The following is a 25,574-nucleotide window of genomic DNA, read 5'->3' as shown; positions in this document are numbered from 1 at the left end:
AGTCACCGACCAGCAGTTGAACTGCTAACTTTCATTCCCTTTATGGCTTCCAGAGTTGCTGCTGCTCCCCATCTTTGCTCTCTTTTCAGGGAAACACTGCATTTTATTGAGATTACAAAGACATTAGCACATTAAAACAAACAAACCCTTCCCTAAGAACTCCCCCCCACCCCACCCTGCCCATTACTCCAGCATGTATACTGGCCCCAGGTGCTAAGAAGGTGATTTGAGAGAGAGGATACGTGGGGTGGGGGGGGGGGCAGCACAGCAGAATGCCTCACCTTGTGCTCCACAGGTGTCCCATGGACATAATGGTGAGCTCCTAGGCCTTGCAAGGTGCCCATGCCACCTCTCGTCATGTTCACCCAGGAACTCTCTTCAATGGTGGGGACCAGGTTCCCGGCTACCAAGGTGAGACCCGCAGTATTGATCGTTAGTGTTCGTTCAATGGATCTGAAATAGTTCAGAATCCCTAAGCAGATGCGCTGAAATACAGACAGAAATGGGGTCAGGGCCATTCCCTCTGTTAGCTCCCCACGAACCCACCCATAGTGGAACTCAATGGGGCCCTTGAGGTTGGTGGGTCAACCCTACTGCTGAGAAAAAAACATACCCCCTGGAACAACCTGCCAACGCCCATGTTCATCAGAGAAGCAGTAACAGAAGCCAGACCTTCCACCTTTTACACCTCATAAAGAATTCTGGTCCATACTCCCAAAGGGATAAAGAATAAGGAAGTTACCAATGGAGGGGACGGGACACAGAACTCTGGTTGCGGAAATTTTATGGAATTGTACCCCTGTTATCTTACAATCTTGCTAATCATTATTAAATCACTGGACAGACAACCCCACCAATGTGTCCTGGAGCTCTGCTTCCCCAGAGCCCTGCCCCACTAGGAAAAGACTGGGAGTATGGATTGACCTGTCAACACCCATGTTCAGCGGGGAAGCAATTACAGAAGCCAGACCTTCCACCTTCTGCATCCCACAATGACCTTGGGTCCATACTCCCAGAGGGTTAAAGAATAGGAAAGCTATCAGGGGAGGGGATGGGATACAGAGTTCTGGTGGTGGGAATTGTGTGGAGTTGTACCCCTCTTATCCTATGGTTTTGTCAGTATGTCCTTTTTATAAATAAAGGAAAAAAGAAAAAGAAATCACTTATTTTAAAAAAGTGAAGAAAAAGAAAAGAAAGAAAAAAAAATATGCTCTCCAGAAAGGTGCTGAATTCACCAGACCATTAGGGCAAAGAGCAAAACATGAAGACATTGCTATAGGAATAGAAGGAAAACCCTTTCAAGATAGTCAGTGTTCAGACACCCGAGACCCACATGCTAACCATCCACGTACTTGCAGCTCCCTGATTCGAAGGTGACGCAGATACAGAAAGGACAAGTAAGTCCCTTTCATGAGGACTGGATCCCTGTCACTGGGCTCAGTCCCATCATCCAAGCCCAGCAGTTGTGAGGTCCTTGAATAGCTGTACCTTTAGCAGACAGAAAAAAAAAAAAATGAATGGCTTTCACCTCAAAATGACTCAGACAATTCATACACATTAAATTATAGTCATTTTACTTAGCTTAAGGTTACACACATTAATTTACAGTCATTTTACTTAGCTTAAGGTCACATACATTAAATTGCAATCATTTTACTTAGCTTAAGGGATTTTTGTAATAGCTACTCTTTTTTATTAATGCTTTGGAAGGAAAAGGATTACTCTATATGTAGAAAGAAATTGGGGGGGGCGGGTAGTGGCTCACTTGGTTGAGCGTACATGTTACAATGACCAAGGACCCAAGTTCAAGCCTCCAGTCCCCACCTGCAGGGGGAAAGCTTCACAAGTGGTGAAGCAGGGCTGCAGGCGTCTCTCTGCCTCTCTCCTTCTCTCTCCCTTTCCTCTCAATTTCTAGCTGTCTCTTTCCAATAAAAAAATAAGATAATTTAAAATAATTAAAAAAAATAAATTGAACAAGATCACTCTTGTTAAAAAGCCAGTTCTGGGCTGAAACATTAATTTAGCTCTCTGACCTGCTTTACAAAAATCTTGCTTTCATTTCCCTTTCAAAAAAAATTTTTTTGAGTGACTGTGTAACGTCCGTGTTAATCCGTCATTCAATCGGCCCTATAATGTTTAATCCATTTCCTTGATTTATGAGTAAAGGGATTTACTTTTACCTTGTCTCTTTTTTCATTCTGACAGGCCCATCAGCATGGGGACTGAGACTTAACTGTGCTGGGTCATTTTCGTTTTGTTCCACTGGATGCCCATCCTCCTTCATATTCACATTCTGCCAGGGAAAAAGCAGCATTCGTTGAATGACAGAAACATTGCTAAGGTTATTGCCAAAATAATCGCAGCTGTATCATCGCAAAATCTAGATGAACAGTATTACACGATCTTGTTGTTTATTGCTGCCTGTGTTATCACTGGGGCTTGGTGCCTGCACTATGAGTCCAACACTCCCAGCAGCCTTTTTTTTTTTTTTTTTGACAGGACAGAGAAAAATTGAGAGGGGGGCATATAGAAAGGGAGAGAAAGACACCTGCAGACCTGCTTCATAGCACGTGAAGCAGTCTCCCTCCGCCCCCACCCCTGCAGATGGGGAGTAGGGGCTAGAACCTTGGTCTTTCCACATGGTAGGATGTGTGTTTAACTGATTGTGCCACTACCTGGCCCCTAGCATCATGATTAACTTCCACTTGATATGTATGAAAATGTAAAATATCTAAAATAAATCAGAGCTTACTGGTTTTACTGAAACATTAATATATTTGATGCCAGTATTCAAAGGTTTTTTAGGTTATCAACCACACACACCCCTCACCTTTTACAGGATTCATTTTCCAAAATGTTTGTATGCATATATAATTTTTTTCAAGAATCTTTATGCATGGCCCAAGAGGTGCCTCAGTATATTAAGTGCTGGACATTTAGCCCAGGAAGTGGTGTGGGGGGTGAAATGTTGGACCCTCAAACATGGAGTCCTAAGTGCAATCCATGACGTCAAATATGCCAGAGTGATGTCTGATTCTCTCATTCCTTCTCCTCTCCACCCCCACAAATAAATAAGTAAATGAGTAAATTAACTTATCAACCATCTCTTTAGAAAAAAAGTGGTGGGCTCTCGAGCATGAGGTCTAGACTTCAATCCCCAACACCAAACATATCAGAGTGAGGCTCTGGTTCTTGGGCTGTTTACATCCTAATGACTTATTCTGAGAGTTCCAACAGGTCTTTATAACAAACACTGTTGGTTGTTCCCCAATATGCAGTTTCCTTCTCCCACAATAGGAGAATATTGATCCTGGCACCTAACTACCCAGATAAAGACAACACTTCTGAGCTGCTCTTGCCATTAGGCATAGCTATGTGTTGTTAAGTACTGGTCAATGAAATAAAAAGAAAAGTAGAGCTTTCTGGGAATTTCTCTGGAGTTAGAAGCTTCCCCATCTCCATTCTCCACAATGCAGGTTAGTAATATGGAGGTGATGGTTGGAATTAAGCTCAAAGAGGGAACTGATATCAATTATGGAAGTTACATTTGTTGAGTGCAAGACAGATGGAATTTGTGTCCTTGAGGGCTCCATGGAGCAGAGGTCACACACTGGCTTTGTACCTCCTACCCCTGGATGCACATAGGAAGGAGAAAGGAAATATTTCCTCTCTGTGATAGTCTCTCCTCTCCTCTCCTCTCCTCTCCTCTCCTCTCCTCTCCTCTCCTCTCCTCTCCTCTCCTTCTCTCTCTCTCTCTCTCTCTCCCCTCTCCCTCTCTCTCTCTGACACTAAAATTATCACTGGGACTCAGTGCCTGCAGACTTCACCACTCCAGGCAGTCATTTCATTTTTTTTTAGCTAGAGAGTGAAAGACAGAGAGAAGGAGAGAGAGAGAGAGAAGTAGAGAGAGAGAGAGAGAGAGAGAGGGGAGAGAGAGAGAGAGAAAGAACAGCACCATGCATGGGCTCCCGTATGGTTGCCCAGACCCTCCCCTCCCTTAACTAAACAGCCAAATCCAAATCTTAACTAACACAATCCCCAAGACTGTAAAAAGGTAGACCAGTGTCTGTGACAGGCAGTGCAGGAGGAAAGTCTGAATGGGGTTAATAGGGACAGAAGGTAACAGAGAAAGTTGTCCAACAAGGTATCATTAGCTGGTTTCCTGTTCTGCTCATGGATAGAGTTAGCTTCTGTTTATTCTGGGAGGTGTACAAATTAGATTTCTGTGTAAACATCCCACATCCTTGGGTCTAGAAAAGAATCTCTAGCAGTCATCCAGTATAAAAATATAATCAGTTTTCCTTTCAAATCTGTAAAAAAAAAAAAAAAAAAAGCATATTCCTCATGTGGGGAACTGAGTGTTGGCAGCATCTATCTGATTCAAAAATCAAGGTGAGGAGGGAAACATGGAGCCTCTGGCTCTCTGGCCTCTGGGGGTTCCCTGGCTGCTGTTCTGCACCCCAGAGGGCAGTCTGGGAGTCACACAGCCTTTCTCTGATGAAATCTTGACTTTTTTTTCCAGCTGCTTCTAAAATTACACATAGTATCTATAACAGGGCAGGAAAATGATGTCACGCTACAGGGAAAGATCCTTTGAAGGGGAGTGACAAACCACAAAAGGACCATGGGGCCCATAGATGGCCAGGAAGAAGGAAAGGGGAATGTCCGGCTGAGGTGAATAAATGGAGAGATCCAGTCTCCTCCAGGGAGTGGGCAACCACAGCCTACAAAACGGACTATTGAGACAATGTCAAAAGCAGGGGCCAGAAGGCACCGCACTCAGTCAGGAGAACCTGTTACCATGTGCAAGCACTAGGGCTCAGACCCCAGCTCCCTACCTGCCGGGGGGAGGGGGCAGGAGCTTCGTGAGTGGTTAAGCAGGTCTGAAGGTGTCTCTTTCTTTTAAAAAATTTTACTGGGGGCCAGGTGTTAGCACAGTGGGTTGAGCGCACATGGTGCAAAGCACAAGGACCAGCAGAAGGATCCTAGTTCGAGCCCCCGGCTCCCCACCTGCAGGGGAGTCACTTCACAGGCGGTGAAGCAGGTCCGCAGGTGTCTGTCTTTCTCTCCCCCCTCTGTCTTCCCCTCCTCTCTCCATTTCTCTGTCCTATCCAACAACAACGACAACAATAATAACAACACGGGCAACAAAAAGGGAAAAAAATGGCCTCCAGGAGCAATGGATTCACAGTGCAGGCACCGAGCCCCAGCAATAACCCTGGAGGCCAAAAATAAATTATGAATGATTCAATATTTATTTACAAAATTACAAGATAACAGGTATAATTCTGCACCCCCAGAGCTCTGTATCCCCATTCCCTCCAATGGAAGCTACAGCAGTTCTCCCAAGTTTGCAGATACGGGTTAACTATTATTTCTACAACTATCTGTCTATATTTGTATATATTTGCCCATTTTCCCCATGGTTCCCTCTTCTCTTCCTTTCCAAGTCACACCTACACCTATGACTACTTTCCAAGCGTCCTTCCTTTCTTCTCTCTCCTGGCCCTGATGGAGTTGGAGTATGGACCAGAATTCTTTATGGGGTACACAGTGTGGGAGTTCAGGCTTCTGTAATTGCTTCTCTGCTGGGCATGGATGTTGGCAAGTCAATCCACACCCACAGCTATGCTCTCTCTCTCTCTGTCTGTCTTCCTTTCTCTCTAAACTTCTCTCTGCCTCTTAAAAACAAAACAAAACAGTAGGAGGAAACATGGCTACAGGGAGCAGTGGGTTTGTGGTATAGCCACCAGGCCACAGTGATAATGTCCGTGGAGAATTAAAAAACAAAACAAAATAGCCCGTGAGTGTATTTCCTTAGGACGGTAGACAGGGCAGACATGCAGCAGGCTGGCCGGCATCCAGGATGGCAGCACCTCCTGGGCTCACTCTTCCTTCCTGGGCAGGTTAATCCTTTGACATTTGCTCAGCTTTGGGGCTGGTTATTTGCCACTAAAGCTTAGTTTATATATTTTGACAGATCTGAGATTACCACTGAGTGCAGATTTCCCTTCTTTTGGGAAACTGGCAGGGTCAGTGAAGTGGGAGATAAGGTTGGAGAAAGAATGAGAGGAAACATATAGCTATTATGCATTCTGCACCCCCCAAAAATTTATATAAAGCCACAGAGAAAAAGACCAGAAGGATAATACTGTTTATTGGGGTGGCAAAATAACAGGAGTTTTTATTCTCTTTAACTTTTCTATACTTCCCAAAATGTAATGGCAAAGACATGCCGCTATTGTCACCAGAGAAGTAAATGCTGCTCAAATGTTCTATTGGGGGGTTCAGGGGGGTGTCAGGCGGTGGCCCACCCAGTTAAATGCACATATCACCATGCACAAGGACCCAGGTTCAAGCCCTGGCTCCCCACCTGCAGTGGCTCTGCTTCATGAGCGATGAAGCAGGTCTGTAGGTGTTCATCTTTCTCTCTCTTTCTCCGTCTCCCCTCCCTTCTCAACTTCCCTCTGTTTTATCCAATAAAAAAAAAGGAAAAATGGCTGCTAGTGACAACCCTGGTGGTACTAATAATAGTAATAATAATAATTCTGTTGGAGTTGATGGGGAAAATCAAGGAAAAGGTATTTTGTGTTTTCTGTGAATTTTTTTGGACATTGGAGCATATACAACACCACCATTCTTTTTTTTTAAATTATCTTTTATTTACTGGATAGAGACAGCCAGAAATTGAGAAAGTAGGGGAGATAGGGAAAGAGAGACACCTGCAACACTGCTTCACTACTTGCAAAGCTCTCCCTCTGTCGGTGGGAACTGGGGGCTCGAACACGGCACATTGTAACACGTGCGCTCAACCAGGTGCGCCACCACCCAGCTCCACACTTCCTTTCTAAGGTGATGCCATGCACTAATTCTAAAATGTTGTCTCTGGAAATGTGGGGGGGGGACAACAACAGAGAGAAATAATAAGGATCCTCTTTCCCTTTCTTGTTGTGGCCAGTAAGAAGGAGCAAAGGAGGAGTAGATGGGTAATGCTTAGTGAGAGAGAATGCAGCCACTAAAAACAGCAGTGGAGACAGAGTAGAGAGTATGCAGCCACTAAAAACAGCAGTGGAGACAGACGACCATCTGGTGCAGTCTATTGTTCACACAGAAAACTTAAACAGGGCCGGTGAAAATAGCTCACTTGGATAGTGCACTGTTTTGCCATGTGACCAACCCCAGATCAGGCCTAGTCCCCACTGCATAGAAGGGTGCTGTAGTGCTGGAGCATATCTGTGTGTGTGTGCGTGTGTGTGTGCGTGTGCGTGCGCGTGCATGTGTGCGTGTACGCGTGTGCGCGTGTGCGTGTGTGCGCATGCATTTGTGTCACCAGAATTGTTGTTTTCGCTGGGCTGGCTTCACGGGCGGGTAACAGACGACCAGGGACTCATGGTTGAGTCTTAGTGATTCTTGCTGAGAAATTGACACATATAATTTCTGGGATGTTGATCAAAATTAATTTATTGGATTAGACCTTACAGGCATATTGATAGTTGTGCTATCATGTCGGGCTGAGCTTCACTGACGGGAGACAGACAACCCGGGACTCATGGCTGAGCTGTATGCAGTATCTCTTTATTCATGCAGAATGCAGCACAATCTAAGCCGAGCTAGACTAAACTAACAACTAATTAAAACGAGCAATGTTGTCTTTATATATACTTCCCAAGTAGGGTGTGAACAGGATGTGACGCAGAGAGGGTGGAGAGAAAAGTGACTGGTGAAAATCAGGGTGTGACAAGGAGAGGATCAGGGTGTGACAAGGAGGGGGGTGGAGCAGGTGAGAATTCTACCACTAAACCACCAATGCCCTGGAGGGAAGGTGGTGCTTTATGTAAATATAAAAGTGATTTATGTAAATAGACAGCAGTGGTTATGTAAATAGAATATAGTGGTTATGTAAATAGAATGCAGTGTTAAGCAGGGGGGATTTAAACCAAATGAAACAGAAGGGGTTTTTAAAAGCAGAATTAGAAGATACCAACACAGAATTAGACAGTGGAGTGGTCAAAAGGAAACCAAACTTTTGGGGGAGGTTATGTTTTTGTTTTTTTTTACAAAGAGAAGACATTTATTATTTCTATAGTTTAAAATCCATTTTTGAGGCAGCTTCACAGCACACCTTGGAACGTACCTGCTTTGCCATGCACACCACCCGGGTTTGAGCCTGGTCCCTATCACACGGGGCAAAGCTTTGTGCTTTGCTCTCTGCGTGTGTCTATCTCTACTTCTCTCTCTCTCTCTGTCTTTATGTCTATTTGTTTATTTGTTTACTTTTAGATAGAGACAGAGAGGCAATAAAAAACACTCTTTAAATAGAAACGTGGAGGCTGGGGGCTGGGCAGTGGCACACCAGGTTAAGTACACACACTATGAAGCACAAGGACCGGCGTAAGGATCCTGGTTCGAGCTCCCAGCTCCCCACCTGCAGGGGAGTCACTTTACAAGCGGTGCAGCAGGTCTGCAGGTATCTTTCTCTCTCCCTATCTTCCCCTCCCCTCTCAATTTTTCTCGGTCCCATCAAAAAAAAAAAAAAATGGCCACAGGAGCAATGGATTTGTAGTGCAGGCACCGAGCCCCTGGAGGAAAAAAAAATAAAAGTGTGGTAACTTTAAGGTGGAAGTACCTGACAGATGCTATTAGTTCAATGACACAGTCATGAGTAACTGCTTCACCACTCCCGCCCCCCACACACACAGCACAGTCATATGCTGCCACGTTGATATATCTGGCCTGGACGTGCAGTGACTGAGAAAGGCACTTTATCTTTGAGGTGGGGTTGGGGTTCTTCCTCCAAACCCAGTGTGATAATGAAACAAACTCAAACTAGAGAACATCCTACAAGTTGCACGGTCAGTCACTAGAAGGTCATGTGGAAGTAGGAAAGACTGAGAAGCTGTCACAGAGTTGAGGAGACGGGTGACAACAGTGGCAACAGACAAAGAAGGTCTTGCTGGTAAGCCTGGGCAATGAGAAAGGCAGTACAATTAGCACTGATGGACTAATGCTGGTTCCCTGGGCACGGCAAATGTTCCACTGGAAGATCAAATGTTAAGAACGGGAGACACTGGGGAAGGATTATTTTAAAACTTTTTGTACATTATTTGCAACTTTTCTGTAAATTTAAAATGATTTCCCAAATAAAATGGTTTTTAAAAAATATTTATTTACTTATTCCCTTTTGTTGCCCTGGTTGTTTTATTGTTGTAGTTATTGTTCTTGATGTCATTGTTGTTGGATATGATGGGGAGAAATGGAGAGAGGAGGGGAAGACAGGGGGAAAGAAAGATAGATACCTGCAGACTTGCCTCACCACTTGTGAAGTGATGCCCCTGCAGGTGGGAAGCCTGGGGGCTTGAACCGGGATCCTTATGCACATGGTGCAAAGTCCTTGCACTTTGCACCATGTGCACTTAACAGGCTGTGCTACTGCCCGATTCCCAAAATGTTTGTTTTATAAAGGGTCACTGAGTTGTATTCACCGAGATTGGGTCAGAAATTGTTCTGCAATGGTGTTGAGCTAACACTCTCAGAGTTGTCCAAACTGTCAGATGGACGAGGTTTACTTTCCTTCATGGAACAAGTCCTCTAGAAAATGTCTTTTTCATGGGATATTGCTTGTCACTTGCCAGTTTTGGGATCAGGATATTGACCAGCATACAGAAGCTAAAATTCATACTTGCCTGCTATATGCGTGCAAAATGAGCTTTAGCTTTAAAATCCCTGCCCACAACCCTGTGATTCCTCCCAGTTGTCACCTGCCTCAGCTCTGAATCTGAATCTGACTGGAATTCCCCATGCATAACGGCAGCAGGCTACCATTGGTAATCTGGATACGACTATGAATATGACTACTGGGGGCCGGCAGTGGTGCATCAGGTCAGGCACACATAGTGGGAAGTGCAAAGACCCACACAAGGATCCCGGTTTGAGCCCCTGACTCCCCACCTGCAGGGGGGACACCTCACAAGTGGTGAAGGTCTGAAGGCATTTTTCTCTCCCCCTCTGTATCTTCCCTTTTAAGTTCTCTCTGTCCTATCCCCAAAAATAAAGGTGGGGGAATGGCAGCCAGCAGCAGTGGATTCACAGTGCCAACACTGAGCCCCAGCGATAACCCTGGAGGCAGAAATACTCAGTGAAGTCACAGGATAACGCCCACTAGAAAGTGTGAATGAAAGCGGAAAGCTATTGCTGCTTGTCCCAATATTCCATGGTCTCTTCCAGGGCAAGGAAGTTTCAATAAATACAAATAGGGGGCTAGTTCTTTTCAATGTGTACTGACTAGGAGAAGGGATGCAGGAATCTCCCTCCCAGTGTTCCCTGAGCCATCATCTGCTCTCTCTAGGCACCTTCTCCTTTGCACTGGCACTGTGGACTCACAGACGTGATCTCGTTTACCCCTGAAGTATCAGCGGACCCTGCTACAACTCTGTTGGCCTGGTCACAGCCCAGGCTACACCCTGTCCACGAGAGTTTCAGACAAGAAGTTCTTCATTCCTGACTCCATTTTCCCTTGTTTCCTCCCACTTCCTCATCCTTTCAGCCCTAGCTAGATGGCACATGGCCACTTTGTTTTTGTGTTAGCATATGTTTCCTTGTCCCAGTAAGGAAGAACTTAAAGGTAGCACCAGGGAAGTAGTAGGATGGATTTTTAGAGAGCACAAGGGAAGCATTTTAGAAAGGTAACCCACTCAAGCAAAGTAAGGACAACAAAAGCTGGATAAAGGCAAGAGACCAGCACACTCTAATGATGGCCCTTATGGTCACTACAATGCCACCCCATCATCCAGGACCCTAGTCAGGGAATCCCGGGATTCCCACATAGATATGATAGGCCTAGACCTCTAACAGATCCCTCTCTCCACCATCACTGGTCATCTCCATCCGGAACAACTTTATGGACCCTCTTGTGGGGATCTACAGGACCTTGCCCTCAATGTAGAACAATAATGGTAGGGGCTGCCCAATTCTCTGAAGGGAGATTGGTTCAACATGCTCTGCCACTCGAGGAAGATGAGTCCTGCAATGAGTGCAGCCTAGAATGTTCCTGGCTATGACTATGGAATGTGAGCGCAGCCCTACAGGGATGCAGAGGTTACATAAGCTCCTGTGCTGAATATGGGCCCCAGATCAAATTGATGGGGATTACAGTTAACAATATTTATATACTTTTCACAGATTTGGGAGCTACTCTCTTCCCTGATCTAGCTTTCTAGTCCTTTCCAACTCTGACACCATCTCCCCTGACAATACCTTTAGCCCACCTGTATGTAACCTATAGGACTCAGGCAAAAATCAGTAAAGTCATGGGCTCCTTGGAATATACCTAAAATAGACGTCCTAACTTTTCCCAAAATGGAGACCCCAAATCTCATCTGCTAGATTCTTACCTTTAAGTTCTTGATTATTAAACAATTTGCTCTGTTTTATATCTTAATGCTTTTCAGCCACCAAGTTGCAGATGATATCATGATGCCAACGTGAATTCCCTGGGCAGATGACTTCACTAATGTGTCCTGGAACCCTGCCTCCCCAGAGCCCTGTCCCACTAGGGAAAGATAGAAACAGGCTGGGAGTATGCATTGAACTTCCAATGACCATCTCCAGCAAAGAAACAATTATAGAAGCCAGACCTTCCACCTTCATACTCCCAGAGGGATAAAGAAAGAAAAGCTTCCAGTGGAGGGGATGGGATACAGAACTCTGGTGATGGGAATTGTGTAGAATTGTACCCCTCTTACACTAGTCTTTTGGATCATTATTAAATCAATAAAAAAATTTAAAAAGAAAGGCAGAAAAGTAACCACACCTGAAAAACAGTAACCCAATAGGATATATAGGTGATCTCAGCAGGTCAATGGGAAACTGGCCCCAGGTGTGACAAGAATCCCAAATTAAAGAAAAGGAGAGAAGCATAGGTCAGCTGTTTTTCTCTTCAGGACCCTTGTGGACTCTCTCCCTACAAGCTATCATTGCACCTTAATATTATTTCTACCTCACAACTTCTACCTCACATCTTTGTAATAAAAAAAAAAGTTTGTACTTAGCACACTTGATCACAGAGTCACTTTTAATTCTTTCTAAGACAGAGATCTGACCAGACACTGGTTTCCCCGGCAACTATGAGATTAGGGAAATGTGATTATTTTCCCAATCCTTGTGGGAAGCTGGCTAAGGAGATTAGCACTGGCTTCACACCCTCTCAGTGAGTCTCAACTTCTCTTTTATTTCTATTCTAAATAAATAAGTAAAACATTAAAATTAAAATATATGTTTACTTATAAGTGAGAGGAAGAAAGGCAGAGAGAACAGCAGATCACTCTGGTATAAGCAATATGAGAATTAGACGTGAAACTTTATGCTTTCAAATCAGGTGCTTAGGCTGAGGGGTGGCACACCTGACTAAATGCATGTGTTTTTTAATATTTATTTATTTTCCCTTTTGTTGCCCTTGTTTTTTTTATTGTTGTTGTAGTTGTTATTGTTATTGATATCGTCATTGTTGGATAGGACAGAGAAAAATGGAGAGAGGAGGGGAAGACAGAGAAGGGGAGAGAAAGACAGACACCTGCAGACCTGCTTCACCACTTATGAAGTGATCCCCCTGCAAGTGGGGAGGCCGGGGCTCGAACCGGGTTCCTTGTGCCCGTCCTTGCGCTTTGCGCGACGTGCACTTAACCTGCTGTACTACTGCCCGACTCCCTAAATGCATGTATTACTGTGCATAAGGACCCAAGTTCAAATCCTCGGTCCCCATCTGCAGGGTGAAAGCTTCAGGAGAGGTGAAATAGCGCTGTAGGTGTCTCTCTCCCTTTCTTTCCATCTCCCCTCCCTCTCAATTTATCTCTGTTCTATCAAATAAAATAAAGTTAAAATTAAAATTAAAAATTCAGCTCTATTCACTGCTCAACCTACAGGGACATCTTTTCCTCTTTTGACCCAATGGGTACCTTGTTGCCACATTAATCTGATATATAGATCTTCCCACACATAATGAAATACAAATTCCTTACTTTGAAATCTATACACATTGACAGCCTACCCCTACATTCCCCCTAAAAATTGTATTTCCACATGAACCATCTACTCAACCACCGTGAGCCTGAGCATTGCTGCACTGTATCCTCCCACACCGTCTCCATGCTTCCTTTCTAGAATACACTTCCCACCTCTCTTTCTGCCACTACTTCCACTCCTTTGGGCCTCCTTTTTGAAGAAGTCCCCCTGCCCCCAGCATAACCAACCATGTGGAGATCATTTCCCCTCTAAACGCAATATTTAATAACAGCCTAACTCATTTGGTGTTTAACACACTAGAGGATTCGGATTTGCACTGACATTCATCAGTATATATAGATGTTTTTTTTCCCCCAGAGCACTGCTCAACTCTGGTTTATGGTGGTGCAGGGGATTGAACCTGAGACTTTGGGACCTCAGGCATGAGACTCCCATTGCATAAACATTATGCCATCTCCCCAGCCCATGTCAGTAGATGTACTGGCAGCAAGAAATCTCCTATCACACCTCTTTATATCCTCTTTTAGTAGTTAATTATTTTTCATAATGACTAAGTAATAGAATTTTGGGGGGGTTGGTCTCTGAAAAATTACAAAAGTAAATTTCTAAGGGGTACACACAGGTGGTGAGTAGAGCAGAAAAGCCTGTCAGTAATGTCTTCTCTTTGTACCTGGTAGAGGCTGATGTTGCTGTAAATATTCTCCCAGATTTGGTCGTAGCTGCACTGATGCAAATCCTGGGCACAATGTGGATGAGAGGGGTTCAGGGTGACTGTCCTGGCAGCGTGGTCTTGGAGCACTTCCATTACTCTCTCAGGGCTGGAAATCTTGAGCAGAACAGAGAGCAGGGGTGACTGACGGACTAGAGCAGAGGAAGTATGAGGACCTACTGTTGACTGGACATAGCGTGTCCATTTGCTGGATGAAGAGTTCCAGAGATAAATGGTGGTACTGGTTACACATTAAAAGCTGTGTGTTATATCAATGAACTGTACACACTTAAAACTGTAGATTTCATGTTATGTGTTATTTTAGTACAATTTAAGAACAGAGAAAAGAGAGAGGGGGAAAATGTAAAAAAGGCAAATGCCCCCCAGGTAACCTTCACTTTCTCTTTTCTGTCCTCAACATTAAAAAAAACTATCAAACCTCACAACCTAGATATGAAATTGATAGTCAAGATGTAAAACTCCCTCTCTCTCTCTTTCTCTCTCTCTCTCTCTCTCTCTCTCACACACACGCACACACACACACACACACACACACACACACACACACACACACAAATTCCTTATGTTGTTCTTTGTCACAGTCCTACCCCTTCCTCACCCATCTCTCCGTAACTCCTAGAATCCAAGAGTCTGCTCTCTATTTTTATAATTTTATTATCTCATGGATGTTGTAAAGATGAATTTATACAGTCTTTATGGGATTATCTTTTTCCCCCTCCATATTAATGTAGTTCCTTAAAGATTCATTCAGGTCTTGGGTATATCACCAGTTTGGTCTTTTTAGAGGTGACTTCTATTCCATGGTGTGGACGTAACACAATTTAACTATTCACTCACTGAAAAAAACTATTCAGCCACTGTTTGGGCTATTGTGGATCAAGCTGGTATAAAAGAAGTCAAGGAAGGAAAAACTATTACTTACTACAGGACTAAACCTTTGAGGATATTGTGCTAAGTAGAATTATCCAGTAACCAGAAGGCTCATCTATATGATTCCACTAATATGAGCTATATAAAAAGGAGTCAAATTTATTGAAAGAAAATCAGAGTGATAACTGCCAGGTCCTACAGAGAGGAAGAAGAGTGGTTTAGTAGGTGTGCTCACAGTGTGAGCACACTGAGCTGACTATTTAAAAGAGTTCAGATAATACATTTTATGCCATATGTTTTTATCACAGTAAAAATAAGATACCTTAGTGCAATATTTTTTTTTCACAGGTGACGAAGCCATTAACTCGAGGAGATCACATTACTGACCTCATAGAACATAGAAACCTAATTTTTTGATATTTTTTCTTCCAGGGTTATCTCTGGAGCTTGGTGCCCACACTATGAAGCCACTGCTCCTGAAGCCCATTTTTCCCATTTTGTTGCTCTTGTTGTTGTGTTTTGTTGTTATTATCGTCATAGCTGTTGTTATTGTTGGACAGGACAGAGAGAAATGGAGAGGGGAGGGGAAGACAGAGAGAGGGAGAGAAAGATAGACACCTGCAGACCTGCTTCACCACCTGTGAAGAGACCCACCTGCAGGTAGGAAGCTGGAGGCTTGAACTGGGATCCTTAAGCCGGCCCTTGTGCTTTGCACCATGTGCACTTAACCTACTGCACTACTGCCTGACCCCCAGAAACCTAGTTCTAAAGCTTGACTAAAAGATGACTCCTACTGACAATTATTATTCTCTATTGAAACTAATTGGATTGTATAGATTTAATATGTTTAATATTTGAAAGTGGCAAATAAGGCCTTCCTACTAAGTCAATGGCTAGAGGATATATATATTGCCCCCTGCACTATGAATCCACTGCTCCTGGTGGGCCATTTTTTCCCATTTTGTTGCCCTTGTTATTATTGCTGCTGTTGTTTTTGGATAAGACAAAGAGAAATCGAGAGGGGGGGGGAGTAGGAGAGAGAAAGATAGACACACCTACAGACCTGCTTCACCGCTTGTGACGCCTTCTCCCTGCAGGTGGGGAGTGTGGACTCAAACCTGGATCCTTGCATGGGTCTTTGCGCTTAGTAATATGTGTGCTTAACCAAGTGTGCCACCACCTGGGCGGAAGGTAGACAGCATAATGGTTATGCAAAGAGACTCGTGCCTGAGGTTCCAAAGTCCCACGTTCAAGCACTGGCACCACCATCAGCCAGAGCTGATTAAAAAGAAAAAATAAAAAAAGCAGAGAAAGGTGTGTATCTTTTTCTCTCTCTACCTCCCAGTCCCTCTCTGTTTCTCACCCTCCAGTTAGAGGGGAAAAAAAAATACAGGGCATAGTAGCATAATGCAGGTTTAAAACCCCAGCGATAACCCTGGTGACAGTAAAATAAAAGAAAACAAGCAATTGGAGGAGTGGCTTAGGTGATAAGGCATCAGCTCGTGCATGCCTGAAGTTACCGGGTTCAATCCCCAACATCTCATGGACCAGAGTGTCTCTGGCCTCTTTCTCTCCTTGTCTCTGTCTCATGTGAGACATTCTCATGTGGAATCAATAATGTAAATCTAAGAAAGAAAACTAAAGTTGTGTGGGGTTTTTTGTTTTGTTTTGCCTACAGGGTTATTGCTGGGGCTCAGTGCCTGCACTACAAATCCACTGCTCCTGATGGTCATTTTTTTTTCTTTTTATTGGATAGGACAGAGAGAAATTGAGAGAGGTGGGGGAGATCGAGAGGGAGAGAGAAAGATAAGACACCTGCAGGTGGGGAGCCAGGGGCTCAAACCCAGATGCTTGTGTGGGTCCTTGTGCTTAGTAATATGTGCACTTAACCCAGTGCACCACCACCTGGCCCCACAAAAGTAAAGTTTCTGAGAATAATTTTTAGCAAGAATGTTATCTACAAGGGAACACGACTGTTTTCTGACCTTCAGAAACTTGGCTTGAAGTTGCATGAGAGCATCCACTCTTCTCTGTTCTTTCAGTTTTGTCAAAAGCTTCTTTTGCCATGGGTCACATTTGGGCTTTATCTAATGGACAGACATGTTCACACAAAGTCACATGGTAACAGAGAAGTTTTCAATCAAAGCTACAAGCTGAAAGGTCCAAGTCTTTGGAGCATTCTCTGATCACTTTCCCTCTGTCCTTCTTTATAACCAAAGACTTTACATTTTGGATAACACAGTCAGTCTCCATTATTGTCACTGATCTCCATGGTATAATCTTTGCCTAGTTCCTAAAATTTATTTGTAACCCCAACATAAGTACTGGAGGGGCTTTTCTGATCATTCGTGGTAATTCACAGAAGGTGAACAATTTTGAGATGCAGAGAACTACATTCCCAGCTGAGATCAAAACATGATATTCTTTTCCTCTTTTTTTTCCTTTTTTTTTTTTTGCCTCTAGGTTTACTGCTGAGGCACAGTGTTGGCATTTTGAATCCACTGATCCTGGTGGTCATTTTCCCCCCCTCCATTTTATTGGATAGGACAGAGAGAAATTGAGAGAGGAGGGGAAGACAGAGACACACAGAGAGAAAGATAAACACCTGCAGACCTGCTTCACCACTTGGGATGCGTCCCCATCTGCAGGGGGAGTGGGGGATGGGGGAGCTCAAACCCAGTTCTTGTGCTTAGTATTTACTATGTGTGCTTAATTGGGTGCGCCACTGCCCAGCCCCCAGAAGGTAATATTCTGACCTCTTAGTTCACTTCTTGAATAATGCTCTATTTGGTGATCTACTTAATGGCATGCTTTTACACATTTGCACTTTGTTTTAGAGAGATCACTCCTTAAAATGGCCTCCAAGAGCAGCCCCAAAGTGCCATTCAATGGTTCTGTGTATAAGAAGGCTGTGATTGGCAGAAGTTGGGAAAAAAAAAAAAAAAAAAAAACAAGGTCAGAAGAGAAAACACTAAGCAGAACTTGGACTGGAGCTGGTGTGGGTGAGTGGGTGGGTGGGGAGTTCAGGTCCCGGAACAGGAGGACAGAGGACCTAGTGGGAATTGTATTGTTATGTGAAAAACTGAGAAATGTTATGCATGTACAAACTATTGGATTCACTGTCAACTGTAAGACATTAATTCCCCAATAAAGAAATTTAAAAAAAGAAGACTGTGATGTGTTTCATAGAAAAAAAAAAATCCATGTATTTGCTCAATTGTCTTCAGGCATGAGTTCTAGTGCTGTTGGCCACTAGTCACTGTTAATGGCAGATATTAAGTAAATGGTCTCTAAAAAGAGACACATAATAGGGGGTCAGGCGGTGGCACAGTGGGTTAAGTGCAGGTGGCGCAAAGCACAGGGACCAGCGTAAGGATCCCGGTTGGAGCCCCTGGCTTCCCACCTGCAGGGGAGTCGCTTCACAGGCGGTGAAGCAGGTCTGCAGGTGTCTATCTTTCTCTCCCCCTCTCTGTCTTCCCCTCCTCTCTCCACTTCTCTCTGTCCTATCCAACAACAAACAACATCAACAATGGCAATAATAACCACAACGAGGCTACAACAACAAGGGCAACAAAAAGGGGGGAAAAATGGCCTCCAGGAGCGGTGGATTCATGGTGCAGGCACCGAGCCCAGCAATAACCCTGGAGGGAAAAAAAAAAAGAAAAAAAAAAGAGAGAGAGAGACATATAAAGCAAGGCTATGTGCTGATTAGTTGGTCCACTAACCCTGAGCTTCCCTGAGTGGTGGTTCCTCAGTGTTGGTGGCAACTTTACAACCAAACCATAGCCACGTAGTGAGAACAACTGTACTTAGCACCTAAATTCTCCTTGCTTGATCTGCTTGCTTGTACCAAGAGCCGTGCCTGACATGCTGTATGCACTCAATAACCAATTTTCCTTTCTTTTATTTTATTTGTGATTAATAGTGCCTTACAATTAACTAGCTTTGAAAAATTCACCGTTTTACTAAGTCATACCTCCAAGTGTTATCCTATGTTCTTCACACATAGCCAAGTCCACAATTAAGGTAGGGCTTTTTTTTTTTTTTTTAACATATCTGAATATTTTCATTTCTATTTCTATTTCTTTTTCTCTCTTTTTTTTTTAACCTGGGGGTTAATAGTTTACAGTAAATGCAGTTGTTGGCACATGTGTAAAATTTCTCAGCTTTCTGCAAAACACACCTCCACCATCATGCACCAGGATCTGAAAGCCCTGTCCACCTCCCCCCAACCCCTCCAGGTCCTTTACTTTGGTGCAATACATCAAACCCTGTCTAAGTTCTACTTTTTTTTTTCTCCAAAAAGGGAGTTTTGACCCACTGGCATGGAGTGTAGGAACATGGACGAGTTGCAGAGAAAGTGGATCCGTGTGGTGAGCTTAAACCGAGACTGGAGGGGGCTGAGGGACCCTGGTGCACATGGCCAGTTTCTCTGTATGGCCTCTCCTGAGGACATCAGGGATCTCCCCCTTGGCCCTGGGGACAGTTTGCTGGGACAATGAGGAGTGGGAGGGGACAGTGGGCCTGATGGAGCTGCTGCTTCCAGGTGGACCTGACTACTGGAGGGCTACTTTATGACACAAGTGACATCACTGATAGGTGACAATTGCTATTACAAGTCCCCTTACTTAAAATATATATATATATATTTTTTAAGGGGCTGAGAGGTAGCACACTGGGTTAAGCGCACATAGTACAAAACCCAAGGACCTGTGCAAGGATCTGGGTTCGAGCCCTCAGCTCCCCATCTACAGGGGGTCACTTCACAAATGGAGAAGCAGGTCTGCAGGTGTCTAACTTTCTCTCCCCCTCTCTATCTCCCCCTCCCCTCTCAATTTCTCTCTGTCCTATCCAATAAAAAAAAAAAAGGAAAAAAAATGGCCTCCAGGAGCAGTGGATCTGTAGTGTCAGCACCAAGCCCCAGCGATAACCCTGGAGGCAAAAAGAAAAAAAATATGTATATGCAAAGAGACTCTCATGCCTGAGGCTCTAAAGCCCAGGTTCAATCTCCTGCACCACCATAAGCTGAGCAGTGCTCTGGTAAAAATAATAATAATAATAACTAATTAAATTAAGTTAAAAATCAAAAAAATTCTTACTAATGAAAAAGAGAAGGGGGTCGGCAGTGGTGCACTGGGTTAAGCGCACATACTATGAAAAACAGAACCACAGCATCGCTCTGGTACATTGGCTCAGGACCTCATGCTTTAGAGTCCAACACCTACATTGCTTCACTTTCTCTCCTCCCCCTTACCTGTATAATGGAAATCCAGTTGGCTCTCTTCTTAAAGGCCATAGTAGGTCCTGCCAAACCCACACTCTCTGCTTTGCTTATCCCAGCATCATAGTCTGGAAATGTCTGCATTCTCTGTTGCTCCAGGAAGATGCTCTGAAATTTTTGGGAGACCTAGACAGGATTAAGAGATGGAAGCCTGAAAAAAAAAAGTCTCAGGAGATCGTAGGCGACCTCCAACACAGCTGGTGACTGATTGCCTTTGAACCAGTCCTGGAGTCCCACGTTCCCACGAAGCCTGGTTCTGCAGCAGCGGCAGGCCCTTCAGCGTATGAACTGTATGGCACGTGGACTCAGTCCGTTAGCATGACTGTGTGTGACACTTGTCCTGAATATCTGCCCAAAAGCCTGGGCCTGTGTGCTGAGCTCCAGATGGGAGGTAAACTGTCCATTTTGGGAAATGCACTCACTTTTTCTGGCTTCCAGACAGACTAGAAAGCCCGGGGATTACATCAATCCCACTCCCAGAAGCCTGCCCAGGGAGCTGCTAGAGAAAGGACCAGATGGAGACCGCTGACAAGACCCTTACAGCACCTCAGCCAGACCCTGCAAGTCTCCCTTTCAGCCTGAGGCTAACAGTCCCATGACTCTTTCTTCCTTTTTCCTCTTCCTTCCTTCCTTCCTTCCTTCCTTCCTTCCTTCCTTCCTTCCTTCCTCTCTTTCTTTCTTCCTTTCCTCTCTCTTTCTCCAAATCACTTTATTGGGGAAATAATGATTTGCAAGACAGCTGCTGTCACATTGAATACAATTTCTTTTCTTTAAAATTTTTATTTATTTATTTATTAGATAGGGAGACAGACAGAAATTAAGAGGAAAGAGACTGATAGAGAGGGAGAGAGAAAGATACCTGAAGCTTCATTCATGAAGCTTCCCCCTGAAGGTGGAGATGGGATTTGAACCCTGGGTCCTGCGCACTGCAACATGTGTGTTCTACTAGGTGCATCATCACGCAGCCCCACGAGCATAGTCCTTATCTTCTTATAAGTCCTCCCTCACCATTTTGCACCTTGTCATGTCCCCACCCCCTGCCAACCCCTTCCTGCTTCCAACCTTTACTAACTTATTCATTTATTTATTTATTGGATAAAGACAGAGAGAAATTGAGAAGGGAGGGGGAGATAGAGAGGAAAGAGTTAGCCCCCTGCAGGTGGGGGCCAGGGGCTTGAACCCAGGTCCTTGTGCACTGCAATGTCTGCGCTTAACCGGGTGCACCACCACCTGGTTCCTTTCTTCCAGCCTTTAAAGTGCTTGCCTCTGCTGCCCTAAACCACAAGTGGTCTTTCACTCTGTATACTCCCTTTCTTCTAACAAGCCTCTCTCTGTGTCTCTCTCATCATCAAGGTCATCACTGGAGCTTGGTGCATGCACAATGAATCCATCACTCCTGGTGACCTTTTCTCCTTTTCTCTCTCTTCCTTTTATTTATAGGACAAAGAGAAATTGAGAGGGGCAGGGGTGAGAGGGAGGGACAGATACCTGCACCACTGCTTCACCACTGGTGAAGTTTCCCCCTGCAGATAGGACTGGGGACTTGAACTCCAGGTCCTTGAACATGATGATGTGTGCACTCGACCTGGTGCGTCACCGCCATGCCCCACCAACGCTGCTTTCTTTTTCTCTCTCTTTCTTCTTTGCCTCCAGGGTTATCGCTGGGGCTCAGTGCCTGCACTATGAATCCACTGCTCCTGAGAGCCATTTTTCCCATTTTGTTGTGCTTGTTGTTGTTATTGTTATTGTTGCCATTGCTGTTGTTGGATAGGACAGAGAGAAATCGAGAGAGGAGAGGAAGACAGGGGGAGAGAAAGACAAGACACCTGCAGACCTGCTTCATCGCTTGTGAAGCAACTCCCTTTAGGTGAGGAACCGGGGGTTCAAACCGGGATCCTTGTGCTTCATGTCATGTGTGCTTAACCTGCTGCACTACCACCCCCACCCCTAGTGCTTTCTATGACTTCCTGCTCCAAACACACAGAATGTTTCCTTCCACCCACCCCACTCCCCACCCCCATACACTGGCCAGCCTGTGTAAGGATCTCTTCAGGTCAACAAGACAGCTCACCTGGTCAGTGCATCTGCTTTGCCATGAACCTGACCCAGGTTCAAGCCCAGCCCCCAGCACACTGGAGGAAGCTTCAGTGCTGTGGTCAATTTCACTGTCTTTCTGGTCATCATGAGGCTTAAACCTGCAACCAGTCCAGCAGGCATTACTTTCTTAGACCCCTTAAACCTCACACCCATTACGGTGGCCAGGAAGAAAGCTGTAAGCAGTGACACTTTTACATCGCGGCTGTCATAAGAGACAAGGTAAGCTCCACAGCCAGCCAAAACTCCAACAGAAAGACCAGCAATCAAGGCTGGAACACCACCTCTTCATATATAGTTAAAGATGCTTCCTAATATCAGAAGAACTGCATAACCAAAACCTATCAGGCCCATTGGCGACGTTGCAGTTCCCAAGCAAGGGGGTTGGAATAAGACTTATAAATCCTCTCCTTAGAGTGACCTGTATCTTGTTCTAAGAAGCAAATTCCTAAACCTTGTGAAAGGTTTCTGTACACAGAGAGAGAAAGAGAGAGAGAGAGAGAGAGAGGAGGCAGGGGAACCTTCATTGTCTTTCTGTTTCAACCTATCTGAAAAGGTCAACTCAGAGCAGTAAAGGCTCATCCCATGACAAAACACACAATTTCTTCTCTACGTGGTGAGTTTCCTGGGAGCTCAGAGGACCACAGGAACTTGGCACCTGGAGATAATCTCACGTCAGGGTAAAAGGACATCATGCCACACTGAATTGGACACTCACGCATGTCTAAGAGGGTAAGTTTTTGTCATCACACCATCAACCCAGCACTGCTGTTCATTGAGGCCTCAACAAAGGTTCAGAATGAGTCAGCAACTTGAGGAACCTCAGAGCTCAAGTCTTCCAGTTGACGCCGTCACTTCCCAGGCAGTGATGCTCAGTACTTTTGCCCCTTGCCACATGGGGCTGTCTGCTATTTTGATATCAATTCATTAAACTTAATATATATATATATATATATATATATATATATATATATATATATATATATATATATATATATCTTGAATGTTGAAAATGGTACTAACCACACTTCAATGACTCAACAACCCCAAGTGACTAGTGGCTAACACCAGGGGCAGCAGAGAGCAGACCTTCTCCAGGAAGGAAATTCAGTACGTCTTAGTCTAGGGCTGTGCTGGCATTTTTTTCCCCCCTTAAAGGGCCAGGTAGCCAGTTCTTGCAGGCCTGAAGGTCTTTACTGCAAGTACTCAGCTCTGCAGTTGTGGTGTGAAAACAGCTAGAGAGAATACAGAAGTCAACAGCCATAGATAGTACAGAAGTCGGTGTTCAGATCTAGGACTTACTCATAAGAAAGTGGGCCCCCATAGGATCTTGCCCTCAACTTGGATCAACAATGGTAGAGAATGTTCCATCCTCTGAAGGGAGGCTGGACAACATACTCTATGCTACACCTGAGGAAGATGGGTCCTGATACTGGGGCAGCTTGGAATGTTCCTACTCATGACCACAGAATGTGAGCTCAGATCTACAGGGATGCAGAGGTCACACAGGCTCCTAAGCTGAATATGGACCCCAGATCACATCAAATAGATGGGGTTTCCAGTCAATAAATATTTGTACCCCTTTCCCATATTAGGGAGCTACTCTCTTCCCTGATCCAGCTTTCTGGTCCTTCTGCCAGCCATGACATCACCTCCCCAGACAATAATTAGGATCCACCTGCATATCAGATTTCAGGCTCAGGCAAAAAACAAACAAACCACTAGTATAGCCACAGGCCCTTTGAAATATAACTAAAATATGCCTACTAGCTATCTATAAAATGGAGGGGCCCCCCAACACTTCATCTGCAATATTCCAGCCTTTAGGTCCATGACTGGTCAACAATTTGTTTGGCTTTGTATGTTAACTCTTTTTTCAACCACCAGGTTCCAGATGCTAGCAGGATGCGACCAGACTTCCCTGGACGGACGACCTCATCATTGTGTCCTGGAGCTCTGCTTCCCCAGAGCCCTTCCCCACTAGGGAAAGAGAAAGGTCTGGCTTCTGTAATTGCTTCCCTGCTGATACTCCCAGCCTGCCTCTCTCTTTCCCTAGTGGGGCGGGGCTCCGGGGAAGCAGAGCTCCAGGACACATGGTGGGGTTGTCTGTCCAGTGATTTAATAATGGATCCACCTGCCAACACCCATGTTCAACGGGAAAGCAATTCCAGAAGCCAGACCTTCCACCTTCTGTACCCCACAATGACCTTGGGTCCATACTCCCAGAGGGTTAAAGAATAGGAAAGCTATCAGGGGAGGGGATGGGATATGGAGTTCTGATGGTGATGGGAACTGTGTGGAGTTGTACCCCTCTTATCCTATGGTTTAGTCAATGTTTCCTTTTTATAAATAAAAAATTAAATTAAAAAAAAAGAAAGAAAGTTAGGGGTGGAGATAGTCTAGCCAGTAGAGCACACACTTCTCCATGCACGAGGACCAGAGTCTTAGCCGTGGCCCCCACACGGGAGGACCTTCCAGGGGCAGGGGGAGTGCTAGAGTGGTGCTCTGGTCTTTCTCCTTCTCTCTCTCTCTCTCTCTGTTTTGTTCTGATGTTTTCTATTTCTTTCTCCCTCTTTGTTTTCTTTAAATATTTTTATTTATTTATTATTGGATAAAGACAGAGAAAAACTGAGAGGGAAGGGGGGATAGAGAACGGAGAGAGACAGAGAGACAAATGCCACTGGACTTCACCACTCAGGAAGCTTTCCCCCTGCAGGTGGGGTCCAGGGGCTTGAACTTGGGTCAAGCACTGTAATGTGTGCACCTAACCAGGTGTGCCACTGCTTCCCCTCCCCTCCCTCTCTCTTAAAAAAAGAAAGTGTTCACGAGGTATGGTGGAATAGTATAGGTGGAGAGTTCTAGTAATAACCTGAGTCGTGAAAAAAATCTTTAAAAATTTTATAAGAAGCAAAATAAACTCTACCCCACTATAAAAACTCTTCCTACATAAAAAATTGTTGTGATGTGACTGCCTCTGGAGAGCACAACCAGCATTGCACATAATCCTGTCTTAATAAAATGAACAGCGGCAGCTACCCCCAGAACAAAAACAGTGTCTTTTGGGAACAAGGCTGCTGGATGGGAGGCTCATACTGCCATGCTCTTTTCTTTTGTCACTGATTCAAAGCTGCACTACAGTTTGAATTTTTTATTTTGTCTATTTTTTTAACTATGCATTGGATAGAGACAGAGAGGAATTGAGGGAGGAGGGGAGATAAAGAGGGAGGGAGGGAGGAGAGAGAGGTCTGGGGAGACAGCATAATGGTTATGCAAAGAGACTTTCAGGCCTGAAGCTACAAGGTCCCAGGTTCAATCTCCAGCATCTCCATAAACCAGAGCTGAGCAGTGTCCTGGTCTCTGTATCTCTCATTAAAATAAGAGAGAGAGGGGCAAGAGAGAGAGAGAGAGAAAGAGAGAGAGAGAGAGGTCTGGGGGGGGTCCTGCAACACTGTTTCAGTGCTTATGAAGCTTCCTCTGCAGGTAGGGACTGGGGCTTTGAACCTTAGTCCTTGTGCATTGCAACATGTACGTTCAACTAGGTACACTACCGCCTAGTCTCCCTACAATTGGTATTTTATTTAT

The 25,574-nt window shown here is 44.7% G+C and overlaps 1 protein-coding gene across 1 annotated transcript in view; it reads right to left on the bottom strand.

Moving 5' to 3' along the window:
• Positions 1-281: 281 nt before the first annotated feature.
• LOC132536327 (putative uncharacterized protein C6orf183) overlaps positions 282-25,574 on the bottom strand; it is a gene marked incomplete at its 3' end in the record, with an annotated part of 43,874 nt that continues 18,581 nt past the window's right edge. Inside the window, exons 9-14 of the mRNA XM_060183974.1 lie at positions 19,872-20,024; positions 16,603-16,704; positions 13,688-13,843; positions 2,235-2,293; positions 1,353-1,488; positions 282-485 (exon numbers count right to left, since the gene is read on the bottom strand). Coding sequence (XP_060039957.1) covers positions 282-485; positions 1,353-1,488; positions 2,235-2,293; positions 13,688-13,843; positions 16,603-16,704; positions 19,872-20,024 — 810 coding nt within the window. The remainder of the gene's footprint in view (positions 486-1,352; positions 1,489-2,234; positions 2,294-13,687; positions 13,844-16,602; positions 16,705-19,871; positions 20,025-25,574) is intronic.

The sequence above is a fragment of the Erinaceus europaeus genome, unplaced genomic scaffold, assembly GCF_950295315.1.
Source record: "Erinaceus europaeus unplaced genomic scaffold, mEriEur2.1 scaffold_574, whole genome shotgun sequence".
NCBI lineage: Eukaryota > Metazoa > Chordata > Mammalia > Eulipotyphla > Erinaceidae > Erinaceus > Erinaceus europaeus.
This window is presented reverse-complemented; position numbering and strand designations above follow the sequence as displayed.